At 42.9% G+C, this 12,146-nt stretch overlaps 1 protein-coding gene across 4 annotated transcripts in view; it reads left to right on the top strand.

Moving 5' to 3' along the window:
• FBRSL1 (fibrosin-like 1) overlaps positions 1-12,146 on the top strand; it is a 407,425-nt gene that overhangs the window by 104,217 nt on the left and 291,062 nt on the right. For 3 of the 4 annotated variants that reach the window (XM_010581696.1, XM_010581694.1, XM_010581698.1), the window contains exon 3: positions 4,371-4,406. The exons of the other annotated variant lie outside the window; for it this stretch is intronic. In XM_010581696.1, the coding sequence (XP_010579998.1) occupies positions 4,371-4,406 (36 nt within the window). The remainder of the gene's footprint in view (positions 1-4,370; positions 4,407-12,146) is intronic. 4 annotated transcript variants of the gene reach the window in all.

The following is a 12,146-nucleotide window of genomic DNA, read 5'->3' as shown; positions in this document are numbered from 1 at the left end:
TTTTCTTTTCTAAATTGCAATCACAGTGTTTATCAGGAATAAAGGAAGAAATCTTTTAAATACAATTGTAGATTGCAGTGTAACTGAAACTCTCAAGGACATCGGTGAGGGGATAGTAGAGTCTTTCAACAGTAAGATTTTGTCTTTGCTGCCAGAAAGGTGTATTTTTTTATATCCAGTGTAATTAACACGAGAGCTATCCCAGGGTAGAAGTAATTCACTCTGTGACATAACTGAAATGCCTTGTCTGTGCTGTCTGGTTTTGTTTTTAACCTTGGGCTTAAAAGGAACCAAAAATCTTTAGTTGTAAAAGAGCACATCATCTGCAAAATATTATAAGCCATTTATCTTTATGCACAAATGCCATCTAGCACTGTAGTTCTACTTAAGCGTCATTAAATGCATAGACCACACTCATTTTGCCTCTAACTAGTAACAGTCTCCCTTAGAAACCCAGGGTATTCCAGACAGGGCTGAAAGAAGCACGAGAGGCACAAAAGCCGGTGCTCAAGCCAGGCAGAGAAGGCCTCTGCCCTCCCCAAGGGTCTGCTCGGGATTGCTTCACGTGGCAGCTGCAGCCAAGGGGAGCAGCGTCTGCAAGCTTGGCGTGGAGGCATCTGCTGCGTTGGCTTTGCCAGAGGGCTGGCAGACCGTGCCCGCTGGCCCCTGCCTGCTCTGAGTGGCCAGCACTTGGGTGCTGTGGGCACATCGCTCTCCCCATCTCCTACTTCTTCTGCAGTGTCGGGTTTTGCAGGTGCGAAGGCTTTTGGAAAGGTAGTTGTTCCTGCATCTGGCTGCAGAAAGTTGGCCAGGTGGGGTCACGGTCCTCTCTCTTGGAGTTGCATGTTTGGCTGCATCTTTCCTGCCTGCGATGCTTTCTTCAGACAGAGTTTGAAGGCCAGAACTGAGCCTGCTTGGGTGCCTGGGTTGAAGCAGTAAGCGCTGGTTTGGGTTTTGGTCTCGGGTGAACCAAAGCTACCAGGCAGGTGCTGTGCTGGTCGGTGCAGCACTAACATGAATGTGGTTAGCTAGGTACCACAGTAACCATTGTACCCTGCTGCTTGAGGTACCTTCAGACGAGGAGATTGACCAAAATGGCAAATAGACTATTTTGAGAATAAGAATTTTATGACGGCCCTCCATGTAAGCGCTCCTGTCCTGTAGGTAAGAGCCTCTGTAAGTCATTCCAGCTGAAGATTTGCCCCAGTAACTGCTCTTGCCAGGCAAGGACTCATTCACAGTCAAAGGAGGTTTCTTCAACTTCGGGTAGATGCCAAGTTAAACTTCCACTAAGATTTCTTATATTTGCAGCCATGATTGATTACTTTTCTCATTATTTGATCTTGATATAGAGACATATGGATTGAGCTATGTTTATATCAACCCTCAAAGATTTTTTTTCTTTAGGAACATCCATCACAGTTGCATGCAAACTGTTCGGCTCTGGCACTCATAGCTGATATTAGCTGGGGCTTTCAAAGTTTCTACATGTGGTGGTTGGTATGGATCCTCCTAAAGAGCCCACAGTGTTCCCGGCTAACCAAGAAAGCAATAGCGGTTTGTTAGATGTGCAGAAAAATGCATGCAAACAGCTCTGGAGAGCGTGGGACATGGCTGTGCATAAACCTAATTGTTGGAAAGGTTTTTTACAAGTTGAATTTACAAGTTGAATCCAAAGAATTCACTAGTTACTAACTTTATAGAGGCAACAAAAATTTGGGGGGGGACACCCCTTTTCCCCCCCTGATTTCCAGGAAATTTAATGTCAAAACTTGTAAGGGAGGAAGAAGTTCTTAGATGTGAGAAATGCCAGAGTAAATTGCCATTCATTTTTAATTATTTCTGATGTAACACTTTTATTCAGCAACTCTTTTTATTGTTTTCTACTCAGTGGTTTTGAATCAGTGGTCTGCACATTCCTGGGGTTCTTGGACAGCTTGGGGTGCCTGAAAGATATCTAAGAAAAGCAGGTCTCTTGTTAGTGCATTTGAGTTTGTTGTCCAAGGCTCTGCTCCATTCCGGGAAAATATTTTGGGCGCGCACATAATTGAAAATAACTGTTAAAGTGAAAATGCTCTGAGAGGCTGTTTCCCTAGAGAGAAGCTTCTAATGAAACCTCTTGTTGCTGTTTTTGGTTATTATTTCCAATTTGTTAGACCTTGTCAGTCTTTGTTAAAACTGAGTTGATGGGGGAGGGGGGAGTGGGGAGACTGAGAACTGCCAGCCCTTCTCCTTTCCTCCTCCCACCTCTCCAAGCAGGTAATTGGCCCTCTCCTCATTTCCATGTGTACTTTAGGTGAACTGCCTGATCAAGCTATCCAAAGTGTCAGAACAGATAATTGTGTTCAGCTGTTCAACATACTTCTGTAGATAGCAGGATGTTGTCATTAACCTTTTTTCTATACAAGGCTGAATTCCACGAGTTGTTTGTTTGTTTGTTTAAAGTATTTAGAGGGAGGGATAGGTTTGTCTTAGTTTCTCAAAAACAGAGATAAATGCTGCTGCCCTTCATTTCACCAGTCTGTAGCTTTATTTCTGGGCCGTTTGCACCAAAGAGGTTTATAAATAACTCTCTACTTTTTTGTAGTGTTTGAAGGCAGAGGCTAAATCAACGTGCAGGATGCAAAAGGTGGAAAGTCAAATGCTGTTAGCAGTTTATTATTGCTATCTCAGACTCCCCTGTGAAGGCTGTCCTTTTTCTGCAGAACAGAGGTCTCCTGACAGCAGGACAGAGGTGCAGGTGTTGCATGCCAGGGATGAGGACTGGCACCCAGTCACACAGTGGCTGCAAACCTGTGTGTAAGACCTGTGAAGAGCTGTGCCACAGCATTCCTTCCGTCTGGCACCCTGGTTCCTGTGCCAGCTGGTGAGAGGGTTAATGGGGAGCCCTCCTTCCTCCAGCACCACACTCACTTAGTTGTAGGGCTTTGCTGTTGTCTCTTCTTCGCTTTGGAAGCTTTCCTCCACGGGCACTTGGCTGGCAAATTGCTTCTCTGATGTCCAGGGCAGTTGCAAGACAGTGGCACAGAGCATGCATGGGCAGACCGACAAGGCGATCGAGTCTTCCATGGAGTGCAGGAGTCTGGAAAGGTTTCTGCATGTATCTAGGTATCTTCTGATCAAAAGGTTTGCAGACTGGTAGTACAAAGGAACGGTTATCTTACTGGTGGAAAATTACAAGTATTTGCAGTAGCCTGCAATCAGTTTGCATCAATCTCTTTGGGGGTATTGTGCTGTTGTGGTGATTTAGTAACACGATAACTTCTGGCGCTGCTGCAAAAAGACAAACAATCTTCAAGATCAGCCTGCAACAATTCAGTACTTTCGTTCAGGCTTTGGTACCCACTAGAACATCAGTCTTGGAAACGGGACTGCTAAGACTCCCTGAATCTTGTTTAATAAAATCACGTAGCTAAGACATCATGATTATAAATCACACTTGGAAATTGGCCTGCAGAGTACTTTCTGGGTCATGTGGCGACATATGCCACCACTGTTCCCGGCTTCTTTTTAATTTCCGAAAAGAAGGCGTATAGCAGCAGCTGGAGATAGGGGTAGAATTCATTTAGCTGCTTCAAGAAAGCCACTGCCAGTGAAAAACAGCAGCTCGACAGTCTTACTTTGTAGAGAGGGGAAAGCGATCCGAGTGACTGGAGGTGGTGTAATGAAAAGGAAAAGAACCAAATGATTTAGCAGCCTGTGAAAGAGGTAAGGATGTGGTAGAGAAAGGAGCAGGAGGAGCTGAAATGAAGAGCAGGATTAAACAATGTAACTTAACTTATTCTAAAGGGACAGAATGCTTATTAAAGCTCTGAGAGATGATAAATTAGTGCTTTGCTGCTATTGTTTCAGATAGAGTTGTCATATGGTAATACTGCAGCAACGAAGGCTGGAGGCTCGCAAATTCATAGAGGGGAACGGAAGGTGGGATATACAGTTACATGATTGAAAGTTGGAGTCAATGAGGCAAAATGTGCAGCCCCGATTCAGGAGAGCATCCTTACACGTGTGCTGTTCCTTGGAAGCTGCCGTTACCCGAAGAGGGACGGTTCAAAATGCGTACTCTGCTGCTATGAAGACATATCCCACGCTCAGAGCTTTTACCTTAGCTGGGAGGTGCTGTCGAAGCCCTGCTCTAGCTTATGAAACCCTTGTCTGAAATAGCCCCGGAGCCCTCACCTGGAAATGCTCTTTTGCTGTTATTCCTGTGGCAGCATGCAGAATGTCAGAAGATCATTTGAGGCGCTCTGGTTGTGAAGTTCTCCCCTAAGGAATACTGGGCTGGGGGAGGGAATCGCAAAATTATTCTTATCTTACATTACACAGAATCTCTTGCATTACTTACTGTGGCATATTGTTTCCTCCCACAGAGTTCTGCTCAATCGCTTTCAGGAAGAGGCTACTCCGTAAGTCATTTTACAGCTAATTCTTTCACTTCTGTTGATGTTGATTGCAGAGGTTTACACTACCTATTGCATATCCACTGACATGAGAGAAATGCAGAACATAAAGACTAGGGTTAGAATGCAGGACTGTCACGCACCTGGCAGGGGACAGCCCTGACATGTTAGAGCGCATTAGTCTGGGGCCTTCTTCAATTTAATTTTATGCTTATAAGGAGGGGGGGGGGTGTTGTTTTGTAGTGGATTTCAGCTAGCTAGTCACCTCCTGAGAACTAGAAGACATGAGTGGGGAGGTTTTTCAACACCAGTGGGAGATGCTTCCCTCTTCTCCTCCCTCCCTCATCAGGTTTTCATGTGTGCGTTAAATACAAGAATCAAAGGCAAAATTACTCCATCTTAAGAGGAATTGTGACCCTCACCTCTGTGAATAAAAAAAGTCAATAGTCTCTTATTTATAAGCTCTGAGTTATAAAACAAGCTCCTTTGTTTTCAGAGGAGTGTGTTGCTGGTGTTTTCTTCGCAGGAGTGCCATAGGTGCCAGTGTTCTAGGGCTGGTGTTACAGGGCCAGGACACATCTGCATATGTATGCAATGTAATTGACCATTGCTGTTCACATGTACCTTATTTGGATGTGCATTAATGACATTTCTTCTATGTAGAGGTGGTATAATTGTTTATTTTGGGTACCTTTGCTGCTCAGCTGTCCAAAAAGGCAGGCGCACAGACCTTATTGTATATGTTAGTAAGAAATAGGAGAGGGTGTGAGTGGCTTAGCAATGTCAACATGAAAATTCCTGGAATCGTATTGTATCTGACTCTCATAACAAATGTATGGCGTGTAGATACCTGTTACGATACCCCAGTTGTTCAGCCAATGTCATGTATACCCTCATTGCTATTGCAGAGGTTGTAAGATGAAGGCATATGCTAATCTTGTATGCAAATCTGAACGAGAATGTCTCAGTCCACCTAACAATTCCTGCCTACGCTTATTGACAATAATTGCTGTTTTCACAACCTCTGCCACGATAAAGTTTTGCCTTCTAGGTGAATGGTCCCAAACTTTCTTTCCTACCAAGAGCTGTAACTGCTCACTTTTCATAGACCAGAACAAGGGTGGATTTTATATACTTCAGGAAGTTGATGTGGAGACCTGATACACGGGGTTTTTTGCAATAATCGCTTGAATGATTTTCTTTCAATAATTTATGTTGTATGTTTAGAGTTGTATGATGGAATCTGTAAGCTTCTACCCAGTGCTGTGCACACAGAGAAAAAATTGCTAGGCAGCGCAGAATTTATGGTCTGATTTCATAGCAACACTGTTGCATCCTATCATACATATTATCAGAAATTCATAATACAAGAATAAGTACATTTTAATTATAAAGCCAGTACAAAATACCATATGACTTGAAAAGTCTTACGGTTTTAATGAAATAATGTCACAAATTTTTAGACAGGAATGACACATATGTCTCCTAAATATCCTCCTGTCTAAATCTTTCCAGCATCCCAGGTGAGTATCATTACTTAATTTGTTGAGTGATGAGGAATGTTTGCTCTAGGACCAGTTGAGCGCTGCTTCCCATACACGTGAACAGTTAGATTCACCTAAGCTTCTAAAGGCAGATGCTGTATCTTCTATTTGTCTGTAAAATGCCATGCATGCCTGTGGCACCACATAAATAATAATGAATCGTCTTCACAGATTTTATGACTGAGGGCATGGTTTGGGAATTAAACAATTTCCCACTGGCTATAACATAGGTTGCAAAATCTTAATGGAAAAAGGCCAAAGAATTCTTTTTAGAGTCTCAAGGCCAATAAATCATAGGACTGTTTTCCTCCATTGCTGGCTGTTAAGAAATTTACTCTTGTCTCTCAGAGAAATAATTTTGCGAAAATTTCTAGCTCCTTCTCTGTGCATGTGTGGGGACAAGGTTCTTTTATTTAGCCAACCCATAACTTCTCAAGGGAGGTAGGAGCTTTCTGTGTGCCAAGGCAGTATTTTGAGATCATGAGTAGTGTGAGCTGGGGTTGCTTTTCCTTATGGGTTGTCATTTTCCCTATTAAACTGCCTTCTGCCTCACCATGTACCAGCTGTTGAGGCTGACCATTTCCCTTAAGACTCCGATGCTGCTCTAAATTGATTTAGCATAAGGCAGAGACTATCACTTCCAGCACTGCCAGACCTCGCTGGCCCAAACCTGCATTGGAAGCTGATTCTCCCAGGTGGCAGAGAGATGTTCAAACCACCGGTTCAAGACAACTGGCCCCAAACCAGGGGTTGTCCATAATATCTTGTAACAGTTTTCATTTTCTCATGAAAGCAGCTGTATATGAAACACTAAGTCAGTATTTTGGCTCTGCCCCTGTTTACATCAAATAGGTTGTTTGCCAGACATGGTGAAAGCATGATGAAAAATAGTGCTAGCAGGAGGCATGATGGAGACACCGTTCTTGTATTGAGTGCTCCTTCTGATATCTATGCCCGGCTTGTGTTGTGGAAGACTGTCACTTGCGGAATGATAATATATATCGTTACTCGGTGAAGTTCTTGTACTGGGTTTCATAAGCAGCTGTTTAAATACCACAAACTATTTTGTGCGTGTTCATTTTTAATTAGCTCGTTTTGAATCTGCACACTTTACCATTCACTTGCTTCAGCCATCCTTGCAGAGATGTTTGCTTTCAGAAATATTTGTAGAAAATGCACGTTTTTAGGAAATGTGCATTTGCAAAAAGAGGACTTAAAACCTGTGGTAGTAATCTTGTATGAAAAAATCTCAATCCAAGGTTCAGCTCATCCAGCTGGGCCGCAGAGAGAAGGCAAGCAAGGCCCATCTGTGCAGTCAGAGCAGGCTAATGTTGAAAACCTCGGCAAACTGCTTGTATATAAGGTACAGACTCTGGAGCTAGAGTTAAGAAGAAAACTAGATGCAAGCGTCTAAATAATAACTCCTGAGTGCTGAATATTCCAACAACTTCATTGACTTCAGGCTTCCCATGGAATGTTAAGTGAACGTTAAGAACATTAAGTCCTATATAAGGACCATGCTTGAAATAACTCCATGAAATTCTGGTCTCATTGGAGTTACCACATAACCTCTGGTTAACTTCAGCTGCACCTGGATTTAAATTGTAGCCTCAAAAATAGCGTTAACAGTGACTTGGCACATAGTTTCACAGTCCATCTGTAGATATCACAGACAAAAGTTCTTATAAATGTAGTTCCCAAAATAAGTTTTGAATGGCGTTTACTTTCACTTGGATAACAGGAGACATATCTATGTCTGTACTGTTTCTGCAAGTTCCTTATCTCATCAGTAGCATGTGTTTCATATCCTTATCTTATTAAACGTATACTTCCGCTGTGCTGAGAAATAGAATGCTAGTTTGTTTATGGAGGTTAATATCTTTTTCCTTTTATGACTTGATGGTTACAGACGTGTGATAAACTACTCTAGCCATTTGTCACACTTCCTGCACACACAAATGAGATTAGTGATTTTAGTCAGAAAGGTCTGTCTGTCCTCTGAGCAGACAAAACAGATTTTCTTTTTGGTAACAGGATGAGAGGTCTGCCTACCTGAAAAGGCACTGATTTGTTAAAAAATAAGCAGAGAATTAGAAATTAGCTGTATGTTGAGGTTTCTGTGTATCACTGATACATATCTACCCTGTGGACCATTCTTCAAAGTTATTCCTGATAGTTAAGTCAATTTAGGACCTAACATAGTTAGAAAGTAGTTACAATGAACATAAAATTAGTACATACAGTTTGTTATTAATGGCTAAAAAGTTGCAATTGTTTATAAGGTTGAGCACATCATATAGACAAACGCAAGATGGAGTTGAACTTGACTCAGCTTTGTAGAGAGCATGGAAAAGGATAGAACTGGGAATATGTGGTAGCATAAAAAAAATAAACAAAAAACCTTTTCCAATAAATTATATAGTTTATTTATGGAGCATCTGTGCAGCTGTTCCTCTTCTGAAATGGAAGGGGCTAAAATGCGGGAGGGAATAAAAGAATAAACTTGAAAGCATACGGCAAATGGATAGCCAGTGGACCAACCTGTCTGAATGTACCTTGGAACAAAAGTACAGGAGGATGAGACGTCTTTGTTTGGTTTTATTTGTTCTTGGAAGATTTTTTTTTTTTTTTTTAATAAAAACAGTAACATATACTTGGCAACAGCGGCAGCTGATTTTTATTCTGAGCTTCTGTAAAATATCAAAGTCTTTGCAGCCTAGTCAAATCCCTGGCAGCTCATCAAATTCTGTTGATTTTACATCTTCCTTGTTGAGCGCCGGAAACCAGTGTCTCAGATAACTTAGACTGCAGCTCATGGATAGAAAGAAACGTGCAAAACACCATAAGGCTAGCAGAGACGCTTGGGTCATCCAGAGTCAGCTTAGTGCTATCTGCAACCTTCTTTCCTTCTGCTTGGTGATGTAGCCTGAGAACGATTATCTTGTTACCCAGATGAAGCTGGAACCTGAGGTGGTACAGGCAAGCACTGGGTAGGCTTTGAGCACCCTGAGCCCTGCTGCACCGTCTGCCTGTACCCTAGTCTGCTCCTTCCTGACTGTTTCTCTCAAATTATGTTGTTGATTTTTGGAACTGGCTTTCCAGTTGCTAGTGAGGATCTTTATAGCCTTCCAGGATTCCTCTCCTGTGCTGTGCGCGTGATGTTGCTGTACAGCGAGCTGTCGCCCAGCACAGCTGCCCATGACCCCCTTACCCCGCTCAGATCTTTTTAGCTTGTACCTGTGAGCACACTTGCCGGGACAGCAAGTACTGAGCTGTGATTCACCTGATTTACAGCATGGAGGTGGTGTCCAGTGCAGTGAGCTCAGTGGGAAGGAGGACAGATATGAATTGACTGCAGAGTGCTAGGTAATCATCAGCCTAGGAACTGTTGACTCTTTGCAGGTTTATATACCCTCATATACCCTGTAAAGCTCTTTTCATGGCCTGTTTTAGTTTTGTGCCAGCTCAATGCAGTTCTGTGAAACTCTGAAACAGATGGTCCCTGCTAAGGAGGCTGTTCCCACGCCAGAAATCCTCAGTGCATGCACAGGCAGGTTCACTGTTCCCGTGTAATGGTTACAGAAGCTTGCTGAAGATCACTCCAGCAGCATTCCCCTGATCCGCTCTGTGCTTCAAGGATGCTCTTGTGCTCTCAGGCTGGGGACCAAATTGTCAGACTGGGAAAAGCACCTTCAACATCATCTTTTCTGTACAGAGCTTAAGTCAGTACCACTTCCTACATGGAGCGTGGTCCAAGACCCCAGGTGATGATTATATACCTTGCCATCTTTGAGATTGCCATGGAGAAACTGGTGTCCTGAGAAGGATAAATTTCTACATAAAGGTCAGCAAAATTATTGCTATGAAGCATATAATACTTCTGATTGGGAATTCTTAAGTGTGCTTCAGCTCATGGGTGTGGAAGCACGCTCAGTGACCAGAGGCAAACTTGAATTGTAACTAATGGGGTTTCTCCACCTGCCAATCTGTCATACGCTAATGAAAAATTTCTCCTCTGTAGGTAGGTAACATTTCTTAGCTGGGCTGGAAAATTCATTGTATTTTAGGACCTCTGATAAATTAGCATTTTTCCTTGCCAAAAATCAATATTGGAAACAGGGCTCTTGTTATGAATCTAAAACTCCTTGAGCTGGAGCCAAAGTTAAATAATAAAAGTGAATTTAATATGTATTTCCTACGATAGTGTGCCTGTGGGCTGGCAACATGAGCAAGATTTTCTGGACAAGATTTATGGATAGGGGAGTATTAATTCGAAAATAAGTATCAATCTCATTTTGCCATGATGCCAAGTATAAAAGAGGGACTGTAATTGTCTTTTTCTTCTGGACAAGAAAAAGAATGGCAGATAGGTCCCCTTCAGGTGGAGCAATACTCTGTCTTCTTTGAAGACAGATACTCCGTTAGAAAGAGAAAAGAAAAAGGGACTGTAATGAAGTGATGTGGCCTGTAAGAGCAATGACAGCACAAAGGATTAAAAATAATAGAAAAATAATAATATGTAATAGAAACAAAGAATTTTGAAAGGAGTTCTCCCTCTACGGAGGAATGTTAGAGCGCCAGGAGTATAATGGTGGGTGTCAATCCAAAGCATTTAACTTCTGCTGGTTTTCTTTTCATGTGTTCCTAAATAGCTTCTCTTTACAAGAACTATCCCCATATTGGAATTCACCTGGACAAGCCGAGTTCACTGAATAAATGAAGTTTGTTTGCTCCAAGTGCCATGTGGGATGGAGCCAGGTTGCTGTAAGCCAGACAAGGAGCTGGCCCCTTGACTCCAGAGGCTGTCCTATAACCCATGAGCTCAAACGCTGTTGAGTAATTAGTGCATGTATTATTCCAGATCCGTGGGAGCTCTTGAGGGTTTTTGAAATGTCCCATGAAAAGCGTAAGCAGAAGTACAAACATAAATAAACTACATACTTCAGCTTTACAAATACTGAAGTCTGTGAACTTCCTTACATTTTCCTTTAGAAGTTCCCTTTTCTGAAAGTCTGTTTCTTCTTAGATGACCTCTGCTTTCAATTAGGATTAAAAGTCCCATAATTTTTCACTCATCTCCACAGCCCTAAGTAAGCACAAAGGGCCCTCTCTGGCTGAATTTCAGTCTGCCTGAACCAGTGGCCTTGGCAGAGGGGGCTGCTTTGGAGGCTCCCGGCGTAGCTGTACCAGCAGTGGTGCCCCTTTGTCCCTGTGGCCAGAGCAGGACAGGATGATGCTGATTTCCATAAACCCCTCAGCTGCGGGGGAAGCACAGCCAGCTGACACCGCAAGCCCTTGCAAGCCCCTTGAGGGACAGGGCATATGACTTCTGTGTGATTTTTGCCTGTGTTTTCAATCTCCCCTGCCATTGCCCTCAGTTCAGCTTGGGGCGGGTTGTGGAACAAATCTGTAATCTGACTAGAAAGATGCTATTGTTATACAGACGCATCCCCAAAATTCCCAGAGCTCCTTGGCTTTTGGGGTAGGATGACCTTGCTGTCGCTGGCCTTGCACACTAAAATGAAGAGTCGTCCTAAATCCATCTTGAATTCACCAGCCTGGAAAGGATTACATCCTGCTGAAGAGGAAAGGCAAAGGATTTTGAGACTCTCTAGTCTTTATTTCTGGACCTTTTTGATTAAGACAGTCCTGAGGCAGTTGTGTCATATATATGCTGTAGCTTTCTTTGTGTAATAGGGCGAGGTATTTGCTTGTCTGTCTCAGCTGTTTTCACATTGTTATTTGCTCTCATGGCTCTCTTTCCTTACAATCTATTGCCTTGTTTTAACTTTCTTTCCTTTCCCTTTACCAAAGCCAACAAAAGATGATTAAAGCAGGCGGTTGATTAGAATCAGGGCTATTTACCTGATGAGCACAATGAACAGGGGTTAAGTGTGGGGCCTCTTGGGGGATTTGCTTTTGATTTTTCTTTAGTTCTCTAATAGTCTTGTGCAGTAAGAATTGGCAGTGCTATGGTTTTATAACTAGAGAAGGGGTTAAAATAGCCCATTTCTGAGCGCTGCCAGAGCATGCTGCTGTTTGTTGTGCTGGGTGCTGCGGTAGGTTCCTCAGAGGAAATTCACGGGGGGGTGGCAGGGGGGAATAGGGGTTCACACTCTCTTGTTTTATCTCATATCTCAGTAAGCCCTTGCAGAAACCTGCACCCGAAACCACGGAGTGTAAGGGGAGCAGCAGAGGAAAT

Source organism: Haliaeetus leucocephalus, unplaced genomic scaffold, assembly GCF_000737465.1.
Source record: "Haliaeetus leucocephalus isolate CR32 unplaced genomic scaffold, Haliaeetus_leucocephalus-4.0 Scaffold802, whole genome shotgun sequence".
In the NCBI taxonomy this organism is placed as follows: Eukaryota; Metazoa; Chordata; class Aves; order Accipitriformes; family Accipitridae; genus Haliaeetus; species Haliaeetus leucocephalus.
This window is presented reverse-complemented; position numbering and strand designations above follow the sequence as displayed.